Source organism: Cryphonectria parasitica (genome assembly GCF_011745365.1).
Source record: "Cryphonectria parasitica EP155 unplaced genomic scaffold M406scaffold_1, whole genome shotgun sequence".
Classification (NCBI taxonomy): Eukaryota; Fungi; Ascomycota; class Sordariomycetes; order Diaporthales; family Cryphonectriaceae; genus Cryphonectria; species Cryphonectria parasitica.
Window position 1 is genome coordinate 1,905,825 of NW_024468909.1, and position 26,213 is coordinate 1,932,037.

General features: G+C 52.8%; 6 protein-coding genes across 6 annotated transcripts; 3 read left to right on the forward strand and 3 right to left on the reverse strand.

The window, feature by feature from the left end:
- Nucleotides 1-986: 986 nt before the first annotated feature.
- On the reverse strand, nucleotides 987-3,201 carry M406DRAFT_343931 (uncharacterized protein). The gene is made up of 5 exons (XM_040921933.1): nucleotides 3,021-3,201; nucleotides 2,276-2,987; nucleotides 1,844-2,128; nucleotides 1,505-1,786; nucleotides 987-1,433 (listed from the first exon to the last, which is right to left on the reverse strand). The coding sequence occupies exons 1-5, from the start codon at nucleotides 3,041-3,043 to the stop codon at nucleotides 1,359-1,361; spliced, it is 1,377 nt and encodes a 458-aa protein (XP_040780906.1). The 5' UTR covers nucleotides 3,044-3,201; the 3' UTR covers nucleotides 987-1,358.
- Nucleotides 3,202-5,848: 2,647 nt separating this feature from the next.
- Nucleotides 5,849-8,548, forward strand: M406DRAFT_325426 (long-chain fatty alcohol dehydrogenase; the record flags this gene model as incomplete). The annotated part of the gene is made up of 5 exons (XM_040919978.1): nucleotides 5,849-6,216; nucleotides 6,310-7,444; nucleotides 7,564-7,648; nucleotides 7,715-7,800; nucleotides 7,874-8,548. The coding sequence occupies 5 exons, from the start codon at nucleotides 5,849-5,851 to the stop codon at nucleotides 8,546-8,548; spliced, it is 2,349 nt and encodes a 782-aa protein (XP_040780907.1).
- Nucleotides 8,549-10,851: 2,303 nt separating this feature from the next.
- M406DRAFT_248656 (uncharacterized protein) lies at nucleotides 10,852-12,425 on the reverse strand (the record flags this gene model as incomplete). Its single annotated transcript, XM_040916549.1, has 3 exons — nucleotides 10,852-11,094; nucleotides 11,140-12,256; nucleotides 12,328-12,425. Coding segments are annotated over 3 exons (1,458 nt in total), but the record flags the coding sequence as incomplete, so codon positions are not given.
- A 3,835-nt stretch (nucleotides 12,426-16,260) lies between these two features.
- M406DRAFT_34151 (Putative mitochondrial translocase of inner membrane TIM9) lies at nucleotides 16,261-16,627 on the forward strand (the record flags this gene model as incomplete). Its single annotated transcript, XM_040921674.1, has 2 exons — nucleotides 16,261-16,329; nucleotides 16,439-16,627. Coding segments are annotated over 2 exons (258 nt in total), but the record flags the coding sequence as incomplete, so codon positions are not given.
- A 559-nt stretch (nucleotides 16,628-17,186) lies between these two features.
- M406DRAFT_33242 (uncharacterized protein) lies at nucleotides 17,187-22,841 on the reverse strand (the record flags this gene model as incomplete). Its single annotated transcript, XM_040920739.1, has 4 exons — nucleotides 17,187-18,530; nucleotides 18,592-19,844; nucleotides 19,890-22,711; nucleotides 22,771-22,841. The coding sequence occupies 4 exons, from the start codon at nucleotides 22,839-22,841 to the stop codon at nucleotides 17,187-17,189; spliced, it is 5,490 nt and encodes a 1,829-aa protein (XP_040780910.1).
- Nucleotides 22,842-23,608: 767 nt separating this feature from the next.
- Nucleotides 23,609-25,982, forward strand: M406DRAFT_270954 (uncharacterized protein; the record flags this gene model as incomplete). Its single annotated transcript, XM_040918097.1, has 1 exon — nucleotides 23,609-25,982. The coding sequence occupies one exon, from the start codon at nucleotides 23,609-23,611 to the stop codon at nucleotides 25,892-25,894; it is 2,286 nt and encodes a 761-aa protein (XP_040780911.1). The 3' UTR covers nucleotides 25,895-25,982.
- Nucleotides 25,983-26,213: the final 231 nt, after the last annotated feature.

The window sequence follows — 26,213 nt, forward strand, 5'->3', positions numbered from 1 at the left end:
GTGTTCTATCCGGAGACTTTTTGTTTACAAAGTTTTTTATCCTTCCCAGCGTTGGAGTTCAGGTTTCATTTTTTCCATCCTCCTTTTTTGAAGGCCAAGGAGAAGGAGAGGGAGAAGAGGAGCGCGTAGAGAGACAGACACAGAGAGAGGAGAGGGAGGAAGGGGAATTTATGCATTTGGATACAGGAATTCCCAGGGGCGTTTACGATACCTTTTCTCAGGAAACGTCGAGGTATTTTTTGAGTTCAGTTTCGGGTTCTCTTTGCTCTTTTTCTAATAGTCCGCGACACTCTCGGTTTTTACAGAAGATGATGCTATCGGCCTTATATGCCCAAACCCATGGATTACGACCTTAGAATGAAGACGGGAGTCTTTTATTAGATTGGAATTGATCAAGATCTCTCACAAATATGTACACTGGCTTACCTACCCCGTTGCTCTCCGCTGCTGTCTGCTTTTTGTGCATGAGTCCCATACCTACCGGGAGCTGTATTCTTGGTCCACTCTTGTCGTTCTCTGTCTTCGATGAGAATATAAGTTTCCCTAATTTTTACGTAATTAACAGAGACGAGGAAGGACTACTGGGATGCCCACCCCATAAGACAGCCTCACGGGAAAAAGCGACCGATTGAACGAAGGAACGGGCGGACGGACGAGTGAATAACCGACCCACCGGAGGGAAGAACTACTAATAAAAGGAAAATTGAGTTTGATGCGTCCGTCGTAAGTAATTCCTTGTAGTGGCAGCAAGATGAATAGCGCAGCTGGTTGGACGAAATGGGGGAAATGTATGTTAGGTATTTATTCTCCATAATCGCTTTCTGCCCATCACCGTCTGTGGCCGAATGAGAGCTGCCAGCCCGTCCTACTCGCTGCTCATGGGCACACCATGAGCCCATCTCAGAGCCGAAGTGACATGCAGGGTCAAGAACCGTATGAGCCACAGGCCATCCCTTTTGACTGTTCTCCACACTCCTGGCAGCATAAATATCTCTCCATGCTGCTGCTGCTGCTGCTGCTGATGATAACCTGCACCGAGAACGCCGTATGCTCCCCAATCTATTTCGGTATCGTGATGGGGGATGAAGAAATGCTATGCACGCAAAAGAAAACAAACAAGTTTCGCTGGCTCTTCCTCTCACATGCCAGCATTTCTTTTATCCACCCTGACTCAGCACACTTGTCTATTCTTCCCTCGCAGCTATCTTGTCTTTGCTCCAGTCTCAGTGCTTCGCATGTACTTCACGTTGGACGGTGGAGCCTGTCGAGTCTCTGTCCGCATTTATTTCTTCTGATGCTGCTGTCGGCTATTGGTATTGTTGGCAATACCTGTGTGGCAAATGATCTTTTCTTTCTCTTTACTTTATCCGCAGGTGCTTTGCAGTCCTACTGGTCTTCGGGACCAGATAATCATTCAGGCACGGCGCGACCGCCTGGCAGAGCCGTTCACAGCCTTTCCGTTGGGGGGGGAGTTCAGCGGCTTGGTGTCCGCAGCGCCGTTAACGCGATCGCTCTCGGGGGTCCCATAGACCTCTGCCTCGAGTCCCCTCGCGGCATCCCAGCCGGCCTTCTCCGCAACAGCAACCTGACTCTCGCGGCGGTTCCTGTCCTTGCGCGCAGACTCGGCGCCCGCGCGGCGCAGGTAGCTCGTGATGAAGAACTTGACGAACAGGTAGGTCAGGGGGGCGAGATACAGGACGTTGAGCCAGATGGCAAAGGTCTGGCCCGAGGTAACGATGCAGGGCACGATCTTGTGTACACTGACCGTCTCCTCGACGGTGGTGGCCTGGGAAATTGCCGCATTAGCCTCTGTTGCTGCAGCTTCCTCGGTAATGGCAGCAGCGGCATTAGTCACCTTAGACGCGGCCCCAAGGACGAGCTGCTTTAGGCTGTCGAGGAGGGCAGGGCTGGCAGCAGCGGCCTCGGTGGCGGTCGTAGCCGCAGCCGAAGCCGGAGCCGTGGCGGTCTTGACAACGGTGGTGGTGACGGGCACGGTGTAGCTGACGAAGGAGTGAATCATGGCATAGGAGGCGCCGACCAGGAACTGGGTGATCTGCAGGGTCGTCAAGGTGCGCTTGATGACAACGGGCACGCGGATGGAGAATGCGCTCAGCGTGTAGTAGGTGTACTTAACATCGTGTCAGCAGAACTCACTCATGTGTAGCAGGAGGAGGAGGAAAAGGGAAAGGAGACGGAGAAGAAGGGGAAAGCCTTCCACATCTTCTCTCACACACAAGGGACGTATTGTGCGCCCCTCCGTCCGTTACTGACTCACCATCATAGCATGGATACCAGAGTTCACAAAGACGAACATCCAGATGGGCGGAGACATGTAGCGCATACCAGCCCACATGCACATCATGGCGCCGGCGTGGTGATAGGTCTGGAGGGTGGAGCTGAGCTTGCCCTTGGCCAGGATGATGAAGGTGTCGAGGACCTCGTAGAACTTGCTGAGGTAGAAGATCCAGCCGTAGAAGGCCAGGCCCTCGTTCCAAATGCGACCAGTGTCGGTGCGGCTGGGGGATCCGTCACTGGCGAGGGAGACACTGCTCGAGTACGACATCCACCGACCGTCCTGCTGGCTGTAGTAGACGGCGTTGCCGAGCCCCCCAGGACCATGAAGCCTAGTCATGCTGTCCACGAAGCCATTGACGCCCTGCGACGAGGTTGGGCTGACGACACTACGGTACATGACGCCCACCATGCCGTAAAAAGTCCAGGCCGAGTAGACGGCTAGGAAGATATTGTGAGCAACGACAAAGGCGTGGAACAGACGTGTCCTGCTGAGGGCCCATGGCTTCCTGCCATTCGAGATGTTGTATTTGTTTAGAAGCTTGGCGGTCACGGCGTAGAGGGCGGCGATGGTGATGGGCACCTTTGGGTCGAGAGCGGCCTGGTAAATGTAATCGGAAATCAGGACTGGTGGCGCCGAAGGAATGGAACCCGGTAGAGGCGGCGGGAGGAACTGCGGCTCGCTGACCGGGCCGCTGAAGAGGGCCCAATCAGGCGACGTCACATACATCTGGGGCGGCCCGTCCATCATGAATTGATGACTGGTGTGCGTGTGTGAGGAGGAGAGAGGTAGAGAGAAAGTGTGTGAGAGTTTGTCTAGTAAAGTAAGTTCTTTAGACAAGGAGAATACGGTCTGAAGAAGAGGAAAAGTGGTGTAAGTAGGTTGAGGACTGTCACAAGGAATTTTCTTGTCAAGACTTGATGAGGAACCCACAAAAGGGCGGCCAAGCAAAGAAGATAGAGACAGGGAGATATTTTTGTGTGGGAATTTTTCTTGACTTTTTTCTTTGCACTTCTGTTTTGTCGTGACGCAACTTCCACTTGTTGCTTCCCAACATTTTTTGTTTTCGCCGGTTTAGGGTGCTTTCCCGCGACAAGGACAGGCACAGATCCGAGCCTCGGCTACTGGGCCGCGCGGGCGATGAAAATGGGATGGGGACCAGTTTCTGGATCCAGCTCCAGAATTCTGCGGTGTGTTGCATAAATCTGATGAATAAAAGTATGCAGCTTTGTGGTCCCTGGACTTCTTTCTTTATTGACAGTGGTTGTGCAGTTGCCCGTCCAGGCCGCGGTGTGTCCCTATTCTACAGCAAAAGTTGCTAATTGTTTGGCAGTGTGTACTTGGTAGTTGACTGGTGATCCACCTTGTTGGAGGCTTGCTTGGGTCGCAATATTCAGGGTCCAGGTGGGGGGGGGGGGCTGCTTAATTGATTGATGGGAGGTGGTTTTTTTTTTCTCTATCAAAAATGACAAATGATCATGGTTCAAGCAGTGAGAGCAAGGACCAGCGTAGTAGTAAAGAACTGTTCGGTGAGTGAATCAATGTTCTAACATTGGTGAGAGGAAGTCCAAACTAAACAAACATCAAATGGTGAAGTACACTCAAGACAATACTCCATCTTCTGAATACATTCCTGCCCCCCCCCCCCCTCTCTCTCAAGATAACTGACGAATAATAATAAGTCGTACTATGGCTCGCGTCAAAAGCATGTCGTACCCAGGCGCCGGGGGGGGTTGCGTCCCCTCTCAACACCCAAGCTGTCGGGAGAACGGAAGCGGACTTTTTACCCTTTCACATGCCATTCCACTCATGCTCCACTGTGAGCACTTCTCGCCTGTAGGATCAAATGGACAGGATCCAGGAAACAATCACAGGCTGTTATCCAGCATGCAGTGCTGAGCTCTGCATCCTCACGATGTGGCAAATACTTGATTACACACTACTAAACAGTTTTTGTTGAATTTTCCAAAGACTGCGCCCCGGGCCGCCCTTCACAGATCATTGCTTGGCTTGGACATTACTAGTTCCGGCCATCCGCGGGCTGCGAGCCTGCACCTCTACCTTCAGTTCAAGAAAGGTGGTCTCAAATCAAAAAAGCAGAGACAGACAAAAGAAACAGGATGCGCCATTCGAGTTTCCTTTTCCTTGTTGAATGGGCCTTGTCATTTACATAGAATGACATCAGGTGTAGTAGTATGGGAGCTGTAGAAAAAAAGTGAGACAGTCCCCATAATATGCATCTTGGGGTAGCACCTGTAACGAGGAAAATGAACTAAACAGGCATGTGCATAAGTTTCAGTTTCTGTTCGGCCTCAACAAAAAAAAATATCCAAAACTCCAGAAACAGTGTCTGTCTACAGTAGTCGACATTTTCTCATCCGAACACCCTTACCACTGCTTCATCTAGCTTCTGATTAGGCAAAGAATGGAGAATTTCGCTTCCTATCAGTGCAAGGATCCTGGCTAGGTCTGAAGAGCCTCTTCCGGTGGTAGTGATTGGATGCTGCGTTGCGTACCAACAAACGGCTGATCCCGATTCAGTACTTTAAGAAATGTACCATAGCAGTAATTATTTGGACGCTTACGCCTCCATCGCCCCTCGGTATCATTATTATGATGATGTTTTTGAATATTATATGCATGGATGTGGCCCAGCTGCAGGGGCTTTCTCTAGACTATTGATTTGTCTGTCTGCAGCCACAACGTCCGCTAGGGACCTCATCAGCTCCAAGCTCCTCCCCTGAATGTTTACTGTACTACTGTGTACCATCGCCCATGACATCCAACCGGTATGTTTCATTCCTTTCTTGCAGTCTAGAAATGCTGACGTGCAGGAAAGCAAATAGTTGATCCGGACATATGCACCAGGGAGGGTTGGTAGACTTTTCCTTCTCTTCGACGATAGCGGCCAGCTCGCCCCCATTCCAGCCCTACACAATCCAAAGTAGCATGTGTTGCCTCCTCTCTGGATCAGCGCCACGAAATGGATGGACTGCATCACCACCCCTTTCCTCAGCATAATTGGGAAGTTCATTATCTTCCCTCTCTTCGTTGGACACGAAGTAGCCAATCGAGATGAAAATCCAGATAGAGGCTCGATAGACGAGCACGAAAGATCGCAATGGCCGGCAGACCTGCCCATGAATGGCCCGTTTCACCCCAGGTGTATGCTTGTATAAAAGGATTTAGTGTTGGTGGGTCCCCAAGCAATAAGTAAGTCGGTACAAGGGCGGGAAGCGGAAACAACCGTGCAACATTCATCAACTGGAGATGTTGCTGCCGCAGCCCTGCGTGGCTCGGAGGGCCAGGCAGGGGGGAAACTATTACTTTTGATGGTCCAACCCTAATCGATGTGGATTGAATCCTTCAATATTGATGTCATGGGCCAAGACTGCTGGTTGATGGTCTTCATCCAGCCGAGCTGCGTCTTTACAACATCTCTCATGCCATAGTCACAAACGACCCTCTCCAGGAACAACCTCAATTTTGGTAGTTGAGTAGGTATCAATGCGACAAGAAAAGAAGACAGGATCTCTTGCCATGGATCTTCCAGTGATGTCCTCCGAGTCTCTCCAGGCACCACGATCGCCCGAGCTGCCGATGACACCCCCGGCCGGTTTCTGGAGCGAGACGCAATGGGACATCTTCTGGGCCGTCATGGACAGCATAATTCCTGCAATCGTGTCCAAGCCGTGCCTCACAGACGGACTGAGCCAGCTGGGCATATCGGATGCTGCATATTCGAGCGTGATGGAGACGGCCAGACACACGAAGCTCGAGAAGAAAGACGAGGCTTCACTGCAGGCCTTTCTGCAGGAGAGACTGTCGACCAGCCCGGCGGTCCGAGAGACCATCATTCGAATCACCTCTCGCCTACCTGTGAAGCAGCAGGAGGCACTTGGTACATTCCTGTCCAGCTTGGCGTAGGCAACACTTTTCCCTCTCTCACTCTCTGCTGGGGGGCAAAGCACAATGCAACGTAGCCGCTTGATACTTACATGCTTCCATTCACACAGCTCCAGCATAGGAGCCTTCCTCATGACAGGCTCGTGCATCCCCTTTCACCAGCAGTCCACCCTGATTCGAGAGGCCGTCATCCAGGGCTGGCACGTCTCCTGGCTGTCTGGCTTGAGGCGTGCCTCGAGGGCCCTTGTCCGCATCGCCCAGATCGCCTGGCTAATGTCCTCACCTATGTTCCGGCAGGTCGTCGGCTATCCAGAGGTGCCCCTAAATTGGAAGCCAGCCCCCGACTTTGATTTTGCGTTCCTGCAACCAGGACCTGGAGAAGCAGCAGGCTCACCGTCAGCCCCCTCCACCATCACCATCGAGACCGACATCGTGATCGTAGGCTCCGGCTGTGGTGGTGCCGTCTGCGCTAAAATACTGGCCGAGGCAGGCCACCGCGTGCTGGTCGTCGACAAAGGCTACTACTTTCCCCCCTCCCAGCTCCCCATGCCCGGCACCGCCGCGAGCCGGTACCTGTTTGACCGAGCCGTCAATAGCTCCGTGGACACGTCCATCAGCATCATCGCCGGTGCGACTTGGGGCGGCGGCGGCACCGTCAACTGGAGTGTGTCACTGCGGACGCAGGATGCCGTGCGCAAGGAATGGGCGACCGATGAGGAGGGCGAAGGAGGAGGGCTTGGGTTCTTCGCTGGGCCCGAGTATGAGGCCTGCATGGATCGTGTGTGTGAACGCATGGGCGTGTCGACGGAGCCGGTGGTGCAGACGCATCGTGGGCGGGTGTTGCTGGAGGGCTCAAGGAAACTGGGCTGGCGGGCGGATGTGTGTCCGCAGAACACTGGTGGCAAGGAGCACAGCTGCGGGCACTGCACGATGGGATGTGGGAGCGGCGAGAAACAAGGGCCGGCAACATGCTGGTTGCCTGACGCGGCGAGGGCAGGGGCGGAGTTTATGGAGGGGTTTGACGTGGAGAAGATACTCTTTGAGGAGGGCGAGGATGTTAATAACAATAATAAAAGGACGGCAACGGGTGTGGCTGGGACATGGACGGCGAGGGATGAAAAGGGGACGGTGAGCGGTGCTGTGGAGGAGAGGGTTACAAGAAAAGTCATGATCAAGGCGAAGAAGGTTATTGTTAGCTGTGGTGCGCTTTGGACACCAATGCTTCTCTTGAGGAGTGGTTTGACCGTGAGTTCTTCTACCTTTTCTCGTCAGAGAGAGAGAGAGAGAGAGAGAGAGAGAGAGAGAGAAATTTATTTCAGGCTGACTGATGACACCTGCTCCTTCTTCGTCTTTCTCTTCTCCAGAACCCTCAAATTGGAAGGAACCTTCGACTTCATCCATGCTACACGGCAGGCGGCTTTTTCATGGAAGATACGAAGCCATGGGAAGGTGCGTTCAATCATGTCACTCTTCATAATCTTATCTTGGGCCAAATCATGATTATTCTATTCATAGGCGCCATCATCACGAGCTATTGCTCCGAGCTGGAGGATCTCGACGGACACGGACACGGAGTCAAATTGGAAACCACCAACATGACAGTAAGATATCAAAAAGAAAATCAGATTCCTCACCACCATCAGCGATGAGTTGTTAACGAATTCCCATCCCAAGCCCTACACATGTCTATCCTCCTTACCCTTCCGCACGGGCCTCGACTTCAAGCGCAACGCCCTACGCTACCGCCACTTCGACGCCTTCATCTCTGCCACCCGCGACCGAGACTCGGGCCGCGTGCACCCCGACCCAGCCACGGGCGCCATCCAGGTCGACTACACCGCGTCCGACTTTGACCGCGCCCACACCCTTGAGGGTGTCCTGGCGCTCTGCAAGATCATGTACATCATGGGCGCCAGGGAGATTGAGCCCTTCGTCAGCGGCGTCGAGCCGTTCGTGCGCGAGGACGGCAACAGCACACAGGAGGACGAGGCGGAAGAGGAGAAGAAGCAGGCTGGAGGTGCTGTGGATCCGGCGTTCACAGCCTGGCTCGACAAGGTTCGACGTCTGGGCTCGATACGGGGTAATGTGGGGTGTGCGTCTGCACACCAGATGGGCTCATGCAGGATGAGTGCCAGGGAGGACGGCGGGGTGGTGGACCGGCATGGGAAGGTATGGGGGGTGGAGGGTTTGTATGTTGCGGACGCGAGTGTGTTTCCGTCGGCTAGTGGCGTGAATCCCATGGTGACGGTCATGGCTATTGCGGACTGGATTGCTAGAGCCGTGGATAGGGACTTGAAGGGGACGACGACGATGAAGAAGGAGGACCGTAGGGGGGAGGAAGAGGAGTAAGGGGCAGAGGTGAAGAGACAGCACCCTCTTCCTGCCCCAGAACGAAGTGGTCTTGTTTGTTCATCCAATCTGTCCTTGAAATCAAACCTAGTCATATATTTCAGAGAAGATTCCCGAAATCTATTGCTAACCACAAGTGTCTTCATATTAGCCATACTTGTTTCAGCTTCACCTTTACACAGTACCATCCATATTGTTATTGCATTGTCAGCCACGATGTTCAGCCTTCACTGCTGCCTCCCCATATTCATTCATCCATCCTCCCGTTTCCAGAGGCAGAACCTCAGCGTCAGATCACTTCTGGTGCGAGTTGTTTCATGTGGCGAAGATTCTGTACGAGAATTCGCCTGCACTCTTCGCCCTCTGCCTTCAGCCAGGGAATAAATACGAAGCTAACTTTGTGTGTTGCCGTACATGTTAACCCTCAGTATTCTTGGGGTCCGTCCACAGGTAGTAGGTGCATAGCACGGCAAAGCTCGTACAATATCATGAACCTGAGGGTAAGAGATGATTACCAAATACAAAGGGGACCCTCGAAATTAACCCCCCACCCCTCAAGTTAACCAACAGAAAGATCATATATCAAACCGCCACCCAAAGGATTCGCCAAGCCACCACACAAGCACACAGGGCTGGCTCGCATCCCAAACATAAGCCCCAAAACCCACTCGGGACCGGTCACCTCTAAATGAACCGAGGCTTGACCAGGCACAGCAATGCACTGAGTAGGCAACCCCCCCCCCCCTCCGCCCCCCCCGGACCCGAGGGGAATATCCCGATCCTGACCGCTCGGAAGCAGCCGCACATAGCTCGAAACTCCAAACGTAACTTTCTACTTAGTTTCTCTGTAGCCCTAATCCTTCTCCTTTTCAACGTCACAGGTCACAGAAGGATCAACTGAGAGAGTGTATTAGGCTGTGAGGTGAGTCTGCCTTGCCATCCCTCGAAGAATCCAGCATCCCCGTCCCCGTTCCTCTTTGTTCGATTTTGCTTTTCAAGTAAGTCTCTCAAGGAAGGTGTTTTGCCACAGAAATTTTGTTATACAGTGGTAGAGGAGGTGAGAACGAAGAAGTGTTCGTTCGCATCGGAGCCTGATATCGCACATCACAGAGAATCCAGTGTCTACCCTGGCCGTACACAGTAAAAGAAAAGGTGTATCGAGGCAGGTATATGACATCCAAAACAACATCAACAAATGAGAACCAACATGCTGCTAGTGTGATTTCCCTATGTTTTCCTGCTTTGGACTCCCAGACGCCCGTCACCACAAGCCCAATGTGCTTAAACATCCTATTCCCCAAACCCCTCGCTCAGACAAGTTTCCGCTCACAAGGAAAAGAGAAAAAGATTCTATGCCGATTCTCAATTTACAGATAATTCACCTACAACGTCGCAACCCACTCGTGCTGAACATCCCAGTCCGTATCAAAGCCATGCAGCTTCCTGAACACCGCGACCCATGTGCCGTCCTCCCTCTCGGGACCAATGATCGCATCGTGCACGCGCAGCTCCTCGGGGAGTCCGAACGGCGCCTCTGTGGGCAGGTTCTTCGGGACTTCCTTATTTGTCGGCAGCTGTTGCAGCGAGGCCATCGATGCGGCCCTCGTGACTTGTTGATAGGGCGTATGGCTGCTTGCCATCATTTGGTAGCGACTTCGCTCCTCCATATCCACAGACGAGATCTCCGAGCTACCGGAATGGGAGGAACCATCTGTCGCCGCGCCACGTTGCTCTGCGTGGCGTATCTGGTTTGCGTTTCGTATAGTTTCGTAGGAGATGGATGCAAGAGATCTCACAAGAGACGGTTGCTGATAAAACTCGCGTCTCTGAGACTGCTGTTGCGGCTGCGTTTGCTGCTGCTGCTGCTGCTGCTGCTGTTGCCACAACCAGGTCTCGCCGTGACCGTGAGGGTTCAGGAACGCCATAGTTGGCTCTGCAAGGGAGGCTGTTGAGTACCCATCATCGATGGATGTAAACGAGGCGAGCGATGGTGGCTGGGAGAGCGACGAGGCGACCTCGGCATCCACCTGAATGAGGATGGACGGGTCCAGAGGTGGCTGAAACGCTTCGATACTGCTGTGGCTCAAAACCGGCATTGTTCTTGGCACAGTGGCGGGTGATACCATGGCATGATTTTGCTGCTCGCCTTCCATGCTCACACGGTAGGGGTCCAGGTCATTCTGGGAATCATATTGCTGCTGCTCATGTGGAGGTGGTATATGCTGGTTCGGTGGCGTGTCGCGACGCGTGTTCTCTAGCGAAACTTCCGCTATACTCGATATCGATTGTCTCATGACCGAGTACCCTGGTGCCTGTGCCCACCGCTCCTCCAGCGAGACGATATGCCCTGCCAGGGCACCCATCACGCTCGCCCGCCACAGATTCTCGCGTCGGAAGGGGTTTCGCTTGAGAAGCTCTAGAGCCGATCGGCGGATCAGAGGGTGCCTGCACTTGGTGGCCACGTAGTATAATGGAGGAATGATGTGTGTTTCGAAGGTGAAGTTGCTAGTGTAGGCAATGGGGAGCTGCTCTGGCGCTGGGAAGTACTGCAGTACTTCTGTAGAAGGTGGATATCTTTGCTGTGTGAATACCGGAAGTTGTGATGGCGAGGTTTCCAGGTCAAGATATGCGGCAGCCAACGGGACTATGGCAGCGAAGGAGGAGAGAAAATCGTCATAAACAACTTCGGACGAGCTCAGTGCCGTGGAAATCCAGATGTGTTGTGCATGTAAGTACATCTGAAGGACAAGAAGCGCACTCTCAGGGCCAAGCTGCGATCTCGAGGCGCGGAACAGAGAAAATGCCACGTTGAGTTTGGCCAGTCGCGATAGCAAGCGATCCTGCTCTACTTCGAGTAGCCTCATTGTCTCTCGCGGGATGTGGTCGCTTGGGTTCTTTGCCGGCCGTGCTTGTTGGGTGAATCGGAACGCCTGCTCCATGAACTCGTGCATGCTGTGCCTCATGTTGTCGATCGTGTCGAAAGTATCAGGAATGTCCCTGTGCGATTTGAGAGACTCGGGTATGGGTATCGGGCTGGCCCCAAAGAGGAATGATGTAAGGCTGAGCCGGGTATACAGCGGAACCACGTGCCGGACGATGCAGTCCATCTCAGGGTCCATGGATCGTTGGTCCAGCCTTGCCAGAAGCTGTCTGCCTTGCTCGAGATGAATGAGGGACTCCTTGTCCTTACCCTGCATATACTCGATGCATACGAAGAGGACGCATGTGAGCAGGGAGGCGAGAGGCTTGGTGAGGGGATTGTTCATCTGGTCCAAGAGACGGGCGATTGCCTTGTTGTACTGCTGGAGTGCAAAAGACTGCGTATTTGGTGGAAGCACAGCACCGTCTCTGGAGGGGACAATGGTACCAGCAGCAAGACCCTCGTGAAGACTACTCACGGCGAGGACGGCATGCCGGACCGCAGGCTCCGTCTGTGATATCTGCAGCACAATGACCCTCCAAAAGGAAGCGTCGAAATCTCCAGAGATGCAGGGCGCCGTTACGTGCTGGAAAAAGTAAAAGGACCGTTTCTCTTCTGGCGCGGAGAACTCCAGGAGGGGGCCCAGAACATGATCATGAGGGCTCTTCTCCTTCTTAAGACGTCTCCCAGCCAAGGCCCTGGGGTCGAGATAGCCGTCGCATTTACGTCCGGTCTTTGTGCACCTTAGACAAAAGGGCTTCGTCTCATCGCACTTGACCTTGCGTATTCTAGTCCGAGGGTGAGTACTACTTCGGCGGCTTGGCTTCCCGATGCATGTACAGGTGACGGGTGTACTTACTTGCAGGTAACACAACCCGTTCTGACCTTCTTAGACCCTTTTCTGCCAGATGAGGCCGGCGTCGCAGAAGGGCTTGAAGACCGGGAGTCGGAAGGCATGGTGTCAAGACGATAACAGCTGTATAGAGGAGGCTCCAGCCCGGAAGAGTGGGTAGGGTCGTGTCGAGACATATTATATACCCCTTAGCTGAGACTTTAAAGCGAGCATTGCAGGTGTTCCAGCTCGCTGACCTGAGATGGCGGGTGGTTCGAAGAACAGCTGCCTGGTAGTGTGTGTGTGTGTGTGTGTGTCTAAGAAGGAGAATGAGAAAAAGAGACAGACAGGATGTGTGAATATGAGTGGCTGCCGGATGGTAGGATAGAGTGAGGGGGGTGTCTTCTGAAAAAGTGACTGCAGTTCGCAAATAACACCACTTGCAGGGGTGGGAACACCCTTCAATACGTTCTCAATCAATCAACTCAAAGGATCCTGCAAAATTCTGTTTTGGGGACGGCGGTAAGAGAGACCTGCAGCTTGCAGACGAGGAGACTGGGTGTGAGAGCAGGGGAGTTTCATCGAATGATGTCGAACCGCGGTGAACAGAGCAGGCTGCGTGTAGCATAAGGAACACTCGGCGTGTAAGCAGACGGGACGGCCTTGTCTGGCTTTACCGGGAAGAGGAGAGAGAGAGAGAGAGAGAGGGCGCGAGAGAGAGATTAATGAACGGGTGGTGCAGCCCTGCGGGTTTTCCCATGCGGTCAAGGACGATTGAGTCCAGACATGCCGAAAATCTGTCCAAGAGGGTCAGACGTGGGCATTGAAGGATGACCACCAATATGCCTGCCTATCGATTGCAGGTGCAGGCGTGGCTGAGGGCAGGGCAGGATGGAGCGTAAGAATCGAAGGCCTGCAGGGCATGTATCCAGACGACTAGGTACTTTAACCATGGCTGTGGGTTCCAGGGATTACAATCCTCCTTGCAGCATACTATTCCGTACTATGTAACGTACGTGCGTTACCTGCCATCCTGCCTTGTGCCTGCCGCGCTGCAGCCCTAAAACCTGCATTGCCCCCCAAGTGGCTGCTTAGCGTCCAGGTAAAAACTGAAAACAGAGTGATGAGAACCTGTGAATATAATTATTGGTCAGCCAGTACCTGTCTGCGGTCAGATAGGGGGTGCTCCCCCAGAGAGGAATGGCACTCCTTCTTCTTCGTATCTCTGTCTCGCAAGCCTCCACATAGGAATCTCGCCACTTGACTGCGGCTGCGCCTGTGAGGAGGTGGGAAGAAGAAGAAGAAACACAAATTTGTCTCTTGAGATTTCCAGGGCTGTGTGCTTTCTTTAGCACTGGACCAGAAAAGAAAAAGAAGGGCCTCTCGGCGGCTGTCGCCAAGTCTCTAGGCTGTGGGTCCCTCTATATGGGTAGTATGCCGCAACAACCCCCGGGAGAGCTTCGGATGACGAGAAATACTACATAGTCTGTAAGTGAGGGGGAAGAAAATCGTGGTTGGAGGATTGTCGTGGAGGAGGGCAGCAACGATAAGCTGACCGGCGGCAACATCGCCAGAGCTGGAAGCTGACGGCTGCAACCTTGCTGTGTGTCTTACCAGTGATGTGACGCTCAAGTCCCACAAGCGCTGTTTTCTCACCTGCCTCTGCTGTCGTGTAACCAGACCGCGTTTACCCAGTTTTCATGTGTGCTTGGTCAAAGAAAATTGACGGTGCAGTGCACCTGTACAACAGTCCTTGATTAACCGCAGCGGAGAAAGCCACCTAGACGAGGGCTTATTTTTTCCTCTCTCCTACCCCCTCTAGAAGAGTCTTTTTCTTTTGTCTCTTCACTCACCCTGCCCAGGACATGCATGCACTGTGTGCAATCTGGGCTAACCACAATTTATCAAAATCGTTTCCTTCAACTGTTCAGGCTGAGTTCATAGGCCATCATTCTTTCTGCAGGACGAAGAGGCCGGACCTCGCGTTCCAGCCAATCCCACGTTGTCATATAGGATGCACACCTGACCGAAGCTCGGGTTGCACAAAGACGTTACACAAAGTCATTTCTTAGTACGCGAAACACATTCGAGCTTGGGATTGAGACTCCTCGAGCGAACATCACGGAGGGAAAAACCGTCCTGGCTCGGTATACCCTTTTGTCAGCCCGCCTCATGAGTTTGTTACTTTATTAACTCTTTCCGTTGGAGTCGGACAATACGACAGACCGAGCACCGCCGGAGCCTCCTTTGTCGTGTGTAGAAGAGCGCTGTTGCCGTCCGGAATCTCAAGCACAGTCGCGGCCGTCACTTCTGTCTTCAGATGCGATTGGAGCAACAGAAATGGCCTCCACATGTCAGACTGCTCCTATAATGTCTCAAACCCACCGGAGCACTGTGCACTGCGAGGCTTCCGGTGCCGGCTTGAATCCATCTATGATAAGATTTTTAGCGTGCAGCCATAACAAGATGCTCCGAGAGTACCGGCCTGTATGATCTGCCAAGATGATGGTCCTGAATAGCTCATGCATATAGACTTTCCAATAAGCGGACGCCTAGCAAGGCAGATCAAGAAGATCAGGCACGACGTCGGACAAGGTAACACGGCTTGTTGATTGGTGATTCGAGTGTGACGTAGGGATCTATGTCAAGAGACTATCCCAAGCGAGAAATCCTGCGCAAATAATTGGTGTGCCGCATACCCAGGGAAGCCCGTTGAATTCTGGAGGGGGTGCGTACAGGAATTGAAGAAGAGGCATAGAGCAAGGGACGCAGCACCGAAATGCAAGCCGAAGCAAGTTGCCTGGGTAGGGCTGAGACATCCTGGGCGCTGAGAGTTGTTGTTGACCCACTCCCACTCTCGCCCTAGGGAACCCTGACATTTTCAGCCAATGTGATGAGTTCCAGGGTCTTCCAAGGTGTCTTGCAAAAGTCAGGCTGCCATGGTGATCCAGTGTTAGGCGTCAGGATCAGAGGTCAGGCTGTGTTACAATAGTGGTTGGAATTCCTGAAGGATAGAGCAGGCTTGTCAGATCCTCTGCCAATCACGAATGCGGTCTCCAAGTTGCCAGACAATGAGTTGGTATCTCAATGTGTCCAGTTCGAGTCTGACCCTGCGGTAATGATGAGTCAAAACCACACCATTGTTGAGGATGGCTGTTCACAAGAAGTCTTGTCGGGAGTCGTGGTCAGGGCATTGGATTGATCGCTCTTGGCCAATTTCCGACAATTTAAGGCATAACACCTATCAGTGTTGCAAACCAAGAATTGTCACAAGAGCTAGCTTTCACGAGAGGGCCTGCTTCCAAATGTTCATACCTGGTGAAAAAGCGGTGACATTGAGATGTGCAGGCCCGAATTCTGTTTGCCACTTGAAGACAATGAACCAGAAAAAGAATTCAAGGGACTCTATTTCATTTCGCAGGTGCCTGTTGCTCTGAATGGCTATGCGATGGTATCATCCCCAATATCGTCAGTCGGTCGAGCCAGTGGGGCTGTGGTCACCGAAATAGGGTATTGTAATGATGCCCCAATGCAGATGTTGATCCAGATAGAGGAGTGAGGCGCGATGCATACTGCAGTCTCTGTATGCAGAAATAATTGCATAGCATGTTTGGAAAGAGAGAGAAAAGGAAAGAGTTGTTGTGAACATTTGATATGAAGTCTTGGTTGAGTGGAATTGTTACATAAGCAGCCAGGTTTGTAGCAGGTGCGGTTGACATCACTCTGCAGACCCATCGGCCCTGGAATTTTCACAGCATTTGGCAAGCTCAACTGCCACTCGAAAGCTTCGGCATCATCAAACAACACCACCCCCTTACTAGACAGCCCAGACGAGCCAGCTCCTCTGACAAGATAAAATGGATCAGTAAGTATATTCACAAATCATCCGTAGGCCTTTCACTTCTCTTTGGCAGGCTGCAGGACTAACCATCCAAACCTGCACAAAACAGACTAGGCGGACTCAGTGCCACTGAGCAGCGCGAGCTCGAGCAGCGTATGCAGAAACGCCAGGTCAAGGAGTTCGTGAGCGTAAGTTCTTCTCCTCCTCCTCCTCCTCCTCCTCCTCCTTCCCATCGCTCTGTTTGCGGACTCACACCCCCGATCCTTCGGGCGATTGCTAACCTATGCTGGCGACCAGCTCTTTGGCAACCTCGTCGACCACTGCTTTTCCTCCTGCGTCAACGACTTCACCTCTAAGGCCGTCTCCGAGCGCGAAAATGGGTGCGTCTCCCGCTGCGTTCAGAAGTACATGGCTAGCGGCCAGCGGCTGGCCGAGCGGTTCCAGGAGCACAACACAGAGATGGCGACCAAGATGGGACAAAGGTAGACGCAGGTGCAAGATACGGAATATTGGGGGGGGGGGGGGGGGCGACAGGGCGCCACGAGAGTCCAAAAGGGCTGAGAGCACAGTACTCCTGTGAGGCTTCTTCTGGCGTCGTGGCTGCCGTGCGTAGAATTCCATATAGTGAGAGGACGAAAGCACGGCTGTTTTGGAGGGAAAGCCATAAAGATGAAATGGAACCAAGACGGCATGCTAGGGGGCTGAGGGCCTGAGTATATTAGTCGATGAGGACCACGGGGTGAAGTCGCGAGAAACACTCATGTGAAATCACCAGATGGGCTCGGGCAATGGATGCCAACTGCCAGTCATAATGACTTGGCAATTATGAAATGCAGCGGCCAGACATGCTAGCAGCAGCACAATTCTACTCACATATTCATATAACTCGTACACTCTTAGAAATCACATTTCTTGTGCCATTGGTCATGGTATCTCTTGTCCCGCTATCCCGCCAACCATTTTGCTATCCAGCCAAACGCCAAAAATGCTATAGAATTAACCTTCCTTGCTCCGGCTTTCTTGATCCAGTTCATCTGGGATGTAATCACTCAAGATCGTCACTAAGCACCTCCTTGACAGCCTCAAGTAATGAGATCACTTTCTCCTCCAGCAAGCTGACGCCCTCCGTAGACGTCTTCATGTTCTTCCAATCAGCCTCTCGCTGGCCCAGGGCTACCAACCTCTCGCGCAGCATTTTCCTGGTCGACAGCCAATAGTCCACACACTCTAGCACTGTGGCCGAGTCCCAAGACACCTCCGGAATTTCACGATTGAAATTCGTCCTGTACCCGCTCAAAACGCGTGTCAAAAGTGCAAGTGAGTTGATCTCCGAGACGCCCAAGAGTGTGACGAAGTGGACTCCCTTCGAAGCTGTCCTGCTCATGCCTGGTGCTTCTACGCGCTCGGCGCTGCTATCCAGCAGGTTGGGAAACTGGTTGAGAACGTAGGCGACCTCGGTGGCGATGTTCGGTCCAAGTCCTGGCGCGGACAGCACATTAAGAAGCAGCGGGAGGATGCCCTTCGCCCAGATATCATAGCAGCGTTGGGCCCCTATGTTGTCCGCAAAAGGCTTCACGTTCGGTTGCTGGATACGGGTAGTGATGCTGGCTGCAGCAATCTGGGCCAGCAGGCCGTCAGATGCAAGGTGTTCAGCCATAGCCGGAACGTTGGACAGCTGCAGCAGGAACAGTATGCTGAGCTCTCCATAGATGGGATCGCCGCTGACCGCAAATTTTTCCGCCCAGGAGAACAAAGATAGCGCAGCCCGACCAACGTCCTCCGAGATCATGATACTCAGGACCTCGCCAGCGTACTCGTCCATGGCTGGTAGGCATAAACATGCTTGCAGAATAGCAGTGATGAGGGCCAGGTCTTCTGGTAAGACCGCAACTTCCGTGTCGTGAATGAGCGAGACCAAGGACCGAAAGCCTTGGGCCACAACTCGGTGTAGAATGTTGAAAACACACTGGGTAACCTCGACGAGTCGGCTGTCATTCGCACTCTTGTTACTATTTGTCGCATTTGCTGAAGAGGTACCGTATGCCCGAAGCGCCACATAGAGCATTCTGAGCATTGTTCTCCAGTGTTGAATTTGTTCGGGTACCAGAGGGTTCTCGATGCTGCTCAGAGTGGCCCATGCAGTGATCAGAAGCTCAGCAGCGTCTCTGGGCGTCAGAGATGTTGGCGGAAGACGTTGCATGATCACCAGTGCAAGGTTTGCACGAGACTTTGTAATCCTCAGGAAAATACGTTCGGGTCCCTGTTTGGCTTGATTGCAGTCAAGACATTGTCTCGCGACCTGCATCATCTGAGTAGTGATCAGGTGCTCGTTCGCCGGAAGACAACTGCTGAGCTCAAGTAGTAGGAACTCCCAAGCATGGAACAGAGCCTGGAAAGATAGTTAGCTTCATGGGCTGCGCCAGACCATTCGGGATCACAAAACAACTCACAACTTGCGCGTCCACGAGAGAGAGGTTGAGATTGGCAGCCTGCATCTCATCCCTGAAACCATTTCTCTCCCGTGGCCCAACCCAACCCGGATCAAACATCAGCATCCTGTCAGCTACACCAAGTGCATAATAGTAGTCATCGCCAAGTTCTCTGGGCAAGAGAAGCGCCCGCTGAAAACTCTCAAGCGAGAATCCCGGGTATTGCTTCGAGAAGTTCTTGGCAAAGTTGCCATGCAACGAGCTGTTGTAGCCAGCCACCGTCACACCGTCGCGCAGGTAATAATCGATGTCATTGGCAAGATCTCGAGCAAACTCCTCCTCGCGACCTGTCTTTCGAAGATGGTAGAGGTGCATTGCAAAGGCTTCTGCGATATAAGCCGCAATACGTGCTTCATCGCACGCTCGGCTGGCATCTGTCTTGACAGTCGTGGAGATTGGTTTAAGGTCTCGGACGTAAGCTCGCAACTCATTGAGGCAACTGTTGTCTTCCTGCGAAGCAAATACAGTCCATTGCCAGTAGTTGTGTGCCGAGGTCAGCAGATCTAAGATCGCCAATGTCTCCGAAGTAGGTAATGTGCTGATTGATCGTAAGCGTGTCACAGCCGTCTTGAGAATGGAGTCTGGTGCCAATTTGGACATCTTGCCGTTGCCGCCTAGGGCCTCGCGTGGCGTCTTGCCCGTCAACAAGGAATTTGCCATCCAATGCTGTCCGTTACGCATGATGGTGGAGAAGAATGCCCATGCATTCTTAGACTCTGTCGGCCTATCGAAAGGCTTGTCTAGTCTCGAGATCGTCTGCAGGAATGATCGCGAAACTTGTGGCCCCAAATAACCAAGCAAGGACGGCGCTTCGCTATCTTCACGGTTGATTCGCTCCGCTAGAGCACCAAGAAGCGACAGAGTGGGGTCTCTATAGACAGCATCTGTCGCACAAAGCCGAGCTAGTAGCGAGGAACACTTCAGAAGTTGTCCTTCTATCGCAGTTGCTGGCATCGCTTTGAGGTTTGCAACTCGGATCAGCGTCGTTGCGAGATTCAGAAAAGCAATCTGGCGGTTTGTAATTATCTTTGTCCGCCTCTGATACAACGTGGAGTCAGGCAGACCCAGCGCCACCAACATTGAGGCGAGGATCGGTTGAAACCTCAATGACGAGGGGGTCGAGGACAAAAATCCGTCAACGATGTAGTTTGCAGCCGGTTCCAGGAAGGCTGTCAGTGCCCTCGACCTCTTCTCGCCCTGTGAATCACCTGCACCTGGCGGGCTGTTCGCATCCTTTGCGTCACTTCCAGATCCGGTACCTAGGGAATAGATGACAAGTCTGTTCAGGACGGGTATCAGGTCGCTAAGAAGAACGCTGCGGTGGACTTCTGATGGGAATCGCCACGTCAACGAATTCTCAAGGATGTCGACAGACGTATGCGCAATCGAAAGAGTGACTTGACTCAGAGCTTTGTCGGATGTGCCTTGCCAAATGTATTCCATTTCGGCAGCACGACCGATTGCCTTAGACCCCATTTTTCTGTGAACTGCGCCCGCCACCGAGCTCTCAACCAAGCTAGAGAAAAAGTTCACAACCGTCACCAAAAGATCGAACTGTTCGTCGACGAGGTCAAGTGTGCTGGTGATTCTCGATAGCATCCCAGCTTTGGAGGCACTCATCAAAAGGTCGCAGCGTGTCATGTATGACCACACCCTGCCTGGACAGATGGGTAATATTGAATCCAAGAACTGTAGGCAAGACGTGATGACACGGATCCCGGACGCCTCCAAGTTCGCCAGGTCGCCATCAATATGAGAGTCCAGGGTGTCCGTGATAACAGTAACGATATCCTTGTGGGGTGGTAGGTCGCGGCCGGCTTGTTGAAGAATTTCCAAAGCGGCGGCGTTACCCGCTGTAAAGGCATTCTTCTTGGCTGCCGCTTTGGCACCCTTGCTGCGAACCATAGTTGCCAGGAGCGAAATCGCCTCTGCAAGGTCATCTGCTTCCAGCGAGCCAAGAGCCAGGGCGTAGGAATCAGAGCTCAGATTTGTCTCCAGCCGCTTTCCTAACAGTGCAAAAGTCGAATGCACATATTGGAGCTGGACAATTCGGCTCGAGTCAGACGCAAGCTGGCCTTGAGTTCCAGCAGGTATGCAGAAAGGCTCCTCGCCTGCCATGAGACGTTTGCGAGACGGAAGGACGGAGAACAATGGGACGTCCCTGACCAGTTCCAGCTTCCCCAAGTCCGTCTCTTCTCCTGAGAATTCCCAAAAAGGATCGGGCAGGTGGAATGTCAGTGCTGGAGTAGTGGCAAGGATACGTCCGAGCTCCGAAGCCGCATGCTCGGAAAAGGAGGTGGATATTATCTTGCAAAGATTGGTAAATGGCGTGAATTCGTAAGGCCACCTGAGCCAGACCTGGCTCAGATAAAATTGAACCGTCAGGCGGTCGTCCATAGCTTTGACGACAATGTCCTCCCTGGCGCTCAAAGTCCTGCCATTGTAGATCTCCCAATATCCCCGACCTGCTGAGAGAACCGCGAAGAATGTCGAGATGGATTCAGATATGTAGCCGACGACGGGGAAACTGAAGTTGAGGAAGTCAAGCAAAACGAAACGCAGCCTCGCTCCAAGATATGGGCGGAAAGGTGCATTGTGTGACTCCCCTAGGCCAAGGGCCATCTCGGTCAAAAAATTGTGCATCTGACCTCCAGCGGTCACAGCCATCGCCAACTGCTCGATGCGCTGCATGTCTTGCTGTTGCTGACTGTTTCCGAATACAGTGTTCAAAAACTTGTCGTATGACTGTGATTCCATGGACACAATGCTCCCAGCAGATGAGCGTCTCCCGACTCCAGGGCGGGCTTCGACATGCTGTATTTCGCGTTCAAACCCCTCCTGCGCCTGTCTGTTTTGCTGCAGGTCTCTCCTCTCTTGCCGCTCATGATGCGATGCAAGCATCTGCTGCAAAATCAGAGTCCACGAGAAGATGACTGGGTCAGCCGTAACGAAGCCGGCATTGGCTGCGTTGTTGATGGTCTCGTCGACTTGCTTCAATACTTCCTCCGAGGTGATGTAAGAATCCTCGTCAGGGTGCAAAGTCACCTCTGAATCGCCATCGAGGAAGGGAACAGATCTCGGAAGGTTGAGAAGCTTCATCGATATGATACAGACGAGAGACTTGATCGGCTGTAGTATTTCGGCCGTCTGATCGTCCACACCTTGCAACTGATCCAAAAAACCGTAAACATCAATGAACTCGAACCAAGTAGAGACGATCTGTGCGGGAAGAAAAGTGTCGACAAGGTCGATGATCTGGAATATAGATGACAGGAGGTGCAGAGTCTCCGTGACGACTGTCCTGACCCAGTCAAGCTCAAGATTCATAACATCCAGGACCCCCGACGGTCCCTTGTCGATGCGGCCTACGTAAACCGGCAATAGCTCAAGGTATTTGGTCAAGAGGCCTTCGCGTCTTGCGTGCCTCACACCAGCCAGATTGGCGTCGCCAAAGGTTGTCTGCAGTAGTTGTTGGTGCAGTGCTGCTCTAGATCCCACTAGCCTCGTGCTTGCGTGCTCGAGCATCAAGTTCAGCAGAGCGTCAACAAACATCATGAAGTAGCGCCGTTCAGACATATAGGTCTCGAGCAGCCGCCGGCGTCTGCCCGTTTCCATATTGAAGTTTGACCATATCGTTTCCACGTCTACGCTCTCGGCCGCGTTGACAGACGCCAGAAGCGAGTTTGCCTGTGTGCCGTCGGCACCAACAGCTTGCTGAAGATTTATGACGTCTTGAGTCGACAGAGGGCCAGAGAGGTGGCTCTGTGCGCGAGTCTGAAACTCGATGACAACGATGCGCAGCGCGGCAACTTCATTGATGTCGGCAGTCTGGCTCAGCCACAGGGTGTCTTCCTTGAGAACCTTGATGTCGTACTTGTCGTTCTGGGTAGGTGTGACATTTATAGCGGCTGTCCTGGTCTCGAAGTCGGATTTGCTCGTGGCATCGGCCTTGCTGAATGCCTTGGAAGGATCCTGGAGAAACGTGTGGACGTGGGTATCGCGAAGAAAGTCGGAAACAACATCGCTTGACAGACGGTCGTCGGAAATATCTTGCAGGGCTGGTGCGACCAGCTTCCAAGAACTATAGAATTGTCAGGAGGGCTGTGCGACTACAACGGGAACGAGAGGGCATATGCGCACAGCAGTACTTTGTCACCCTTCAAGCATTGGTCCAAGGGTGGAAAGTAAACAGCGTCTGGTGGTGAGGCCATGGTCGCAAGGCTCAGCAAGCAACGCTTGGAGTGTGGTGGTGGCGAGCAGTCATGGACAGTAAGGGTCAAGAGATTTAAAGAGTTGAGATGGCTGGACGGATTGATCGAGTGAAATGGGCCAGTGTTGATTTGAGGGAAACGTTATGGCCGTCGGGTTGCGGTTGAGTCGTGGGGAAGCTCAGCAGAACGCGCTGGACGTGTTGCCGCAGTAAAGCTTCCAGAAAATATCAACCCCGGCAGGCCCAAGGCCATGGGAGCTCTGAACCCCCTACTAGTACCAGCCTTTTAGATAAGCGATAAAACCAGGTACTCAGGTACTACTGTACAAGGTACGCCAAAAACGGGCTCCAGGTTGATCGTTGTACTAAAATTTGAGCCTCTACGCTGTAAGCACCAAACCCTGTCGCTAGACGACCAGACTTTTGAAAGTGAAGTATCACTTAGCTGTCAATATCCTCAACAAACCGAAGTGCTCACCTCAAACCAGCCTCCAGATCAAGGTTGATCCGAAATCCGAGTCAGAAAGCCTAATCAGCGGTCTCTGAGGCATAATTCTTTACTACTTTGGCTCATAACGTATTTATTTTCTTTGTCCACTGAGACAACATTGAACTCTGCAAAGCAGCTTGGTGACTCACCCTCCTTCATCTTGGCTGTTTCGACCTTTTCTGCTCATCTGGCCTCAATACAGAGCCTTTCCAGAGCCTCTCCTCTCAAACTACCAGCAACTTCTCTTTTCGAAACACTTTCCCTGCACCTGATTCAGGATGGCTGCGTTGGACCTGATAGACCACTCTCCTCATCATCCGGATCCCTCACCAGCTGTCCCTACAGCCTCCAACCTCATTCTCATCGACAATTATGACTCCTTCACATACAATGTCTACCAGTATCTAGTACTAGAGGGGGCGACCGTCACAGTATTCCGCAACGACCAGATCACCCTCGATGAGCTGATTGCCAGGAAGCCCACGCAGTTGGTTGTCAGTCCTGGCCCAGGACATCCACAGACGGATTCTGGCCTTAGTCGAGATGCAATCCGCCATTTTGCAGGCAAGATCCCGATTTTCGGGGTTTGTATGGGGCAGCAATGCATTCTCGATGTCTACGGTGGTGATGTCAGCCAAACAGGCGAAATCCTACATGGCAAGACATCACCATTGTGCCATGACTCCAAGGGAGTCTACTCCGGTCTATCGCAGGGTCTGCCTGTCACCCGATATCATTCCCTCGCCGGCACCCACGTGTCATTACCGCCTTGTCTGGAAGTGACCTCCTGGATTGCAAAGGAAGACGATGGTACGCAGGGCGTCATCATGGGCGTCCGCCACAAGGAGTTCACAATTGAGGGAGTTCAGTTCCACCCTGAGAGCATTCTTTCAGCCGATGGTAGAGCCATGTTCAAGAATTTCCTGCTCACCCAAGGAGGTACATGGGCCGAGAGTCAGCGACTGCAGAAAAACAGGACAATAGTTGAGACACAGTCTACCTCGACCGCCCCAAAGAAGAACAACATTCTCCAGCAAATCTATGCACATCGGAGAATTGCGGTCGCCGCCCAGAGGGAGATTCCGTCGCAAAGGCTAGCAGACCTGCAAGCTGCCTATGATCTCAACTGCGCCCCGCCACTTGTCCCATTTGTCGAACGTCTACGCAGGTCTCCTTTTGATGTCTCCCTCATGGCTGAGATCAAGAGAGCGTCTCCTTCAAAGGGTGTCTTTGCTCTCGACATTGTCGCCCCTACGCAGGCCAGGAAGTACGCGCTCGCGGGAGCGAGCGTCATCTCAGTTTTGACCGAGCCTGAGTGGTTCAAGGGCAGTATCGAAGACCTGCGAGCAGTCCGGCAGGTCCTGAACGCGATGCCGAACCGGCCGGCCATCCTTCGGAAGGAATTTGTCTTCGATGAATATCAGATCCTTGAAGCACGTCTTGCAGGCGCCGACACCATTCTTCTCATTGTCAAGATGCTCGACACGGAGTTGCTCGAGCGCCTGTACAAGTACTCTTTGTCCCTTGGTATGGAGCCTCTTGTCGAAGTTCAAAATGCCGAGGAGATGACCACAGCCGTGAAGCTCGGCGCTAAGGCCATTGGCGTGAACAACCGCAACCTTGAGACTTTCGAGGTCGACCTGGGAACTACGAGGAGCTTGCGAAGCATGGTTCCACAGGAAACTATCATCTGCGCCCTTAGTGGTATCAACTCCCACAAGGACGTCCAGGACTGCAAGAGTGACGGTGTCAATGCCGTTCTTGTCGGAGAGGCGATTATGCGGGCTCCCGATGCGTCCATATTCATCCATGAACTCTGCTCGGGCGCAACAGCACCTCCAGCGAAAGCTAATGCTCTACCACTTCTTGTGAAAATCTGCGGAACGCGTAGCGCTGAAGCCGCAGTTGAAGCCGTGAAAGCAGGCGCCGACTTGGTGGGCATGATACTGGTGCCTGGTACAAAGCGCTGCGTCTCTCATGAGACGGCCCTGGCTATCTCGCAAGCAGTTCATGAGAATCGCACAAGAAATTCCAATGCAGCACCTACCGATCGCTCTAACATGGCTGTGGATTGCTTCTCCGTCGCGAGGCGCACATTGACGGGCAGAGGCCCGCTTGTTGTTGGTGTCTTCATGAATCAGTCTTTGGAAGAGGTGCTCGAGAAGCAGAAGCTGTACGACCTTGACGTCGTTCAGCTACACGGGAAGGAACCTGTCGAGTGGGCTCATCTCATTCCTGTGCCAGTCATTCACAAATTTAGCCCAGGCGAGCCCGGTCTGGGGTCCCGTGGCTATCATGTCCTTCCCCTGCTGGACTCTGGGTCGGGGTCGGGACAACTGCTCAACCATGCTACCGTCCGCGCAGAACTTCTCAAGGACGATGGTCTGACGTTCCTGTTCGCCGGCGGACTCAACCCTGACAACGTTGCGGAGGCCGTGGGTGCAGTCGGCCCTCTCTCCTCAAGAATAGTCGGTGTCGATGTGAGCAGCGGTGTAGAAGTGGACGGGAAACAGGATTTGGACTTAATTCGGGCTTTCGTCAAGGCAGCCAAGGCGATCAAGTAAAGATTCCGCACATTGTCATAATAACTTGCTCGCAATGTGGATATTTCTAGAATTAGAGAGAGGATATCAATATGCTTTGCAACTCCCGCATAAATTTGATTGCAGGCACCATGGATACGTGTAGAACGATGCTGGTGGTTACTGGTCTTCGGAGGCCATGGTCTATGATGGACGGCCGCAGACATCACCAGAAGTGATATTAAAATGAATGCACGCCTACTGACAATTCCCCCCTGTATAGCCATCGCCTTTCAGAAGATTGTGTCCCGGGCTGTACAAGGAACTCAGAGGACAACATCAACTTACGAAACTTCGGTAA

Coding starts and splice junctions, on each gene's coding strand:
- M406DRAFT_343931 (XM_040921933.1), bottom strand. CDS start 3,043: ATGATGGACGGGCCGCCCCAGAT. Junction 2,988..3,020: donor ATGGACGGGCCGCCCCAGAT/GTATGTGACGTC, acceptor GGCCCTCTTCAG/CGGCCCGGTCAGCGAGCCGC. Junction 2,129..2,275: donor CTGGTATCCATGCTATGATG/GTGAGTCAGTAA, acceptor CACGATGTTAAG/TACACCTACTACACGCTGAG.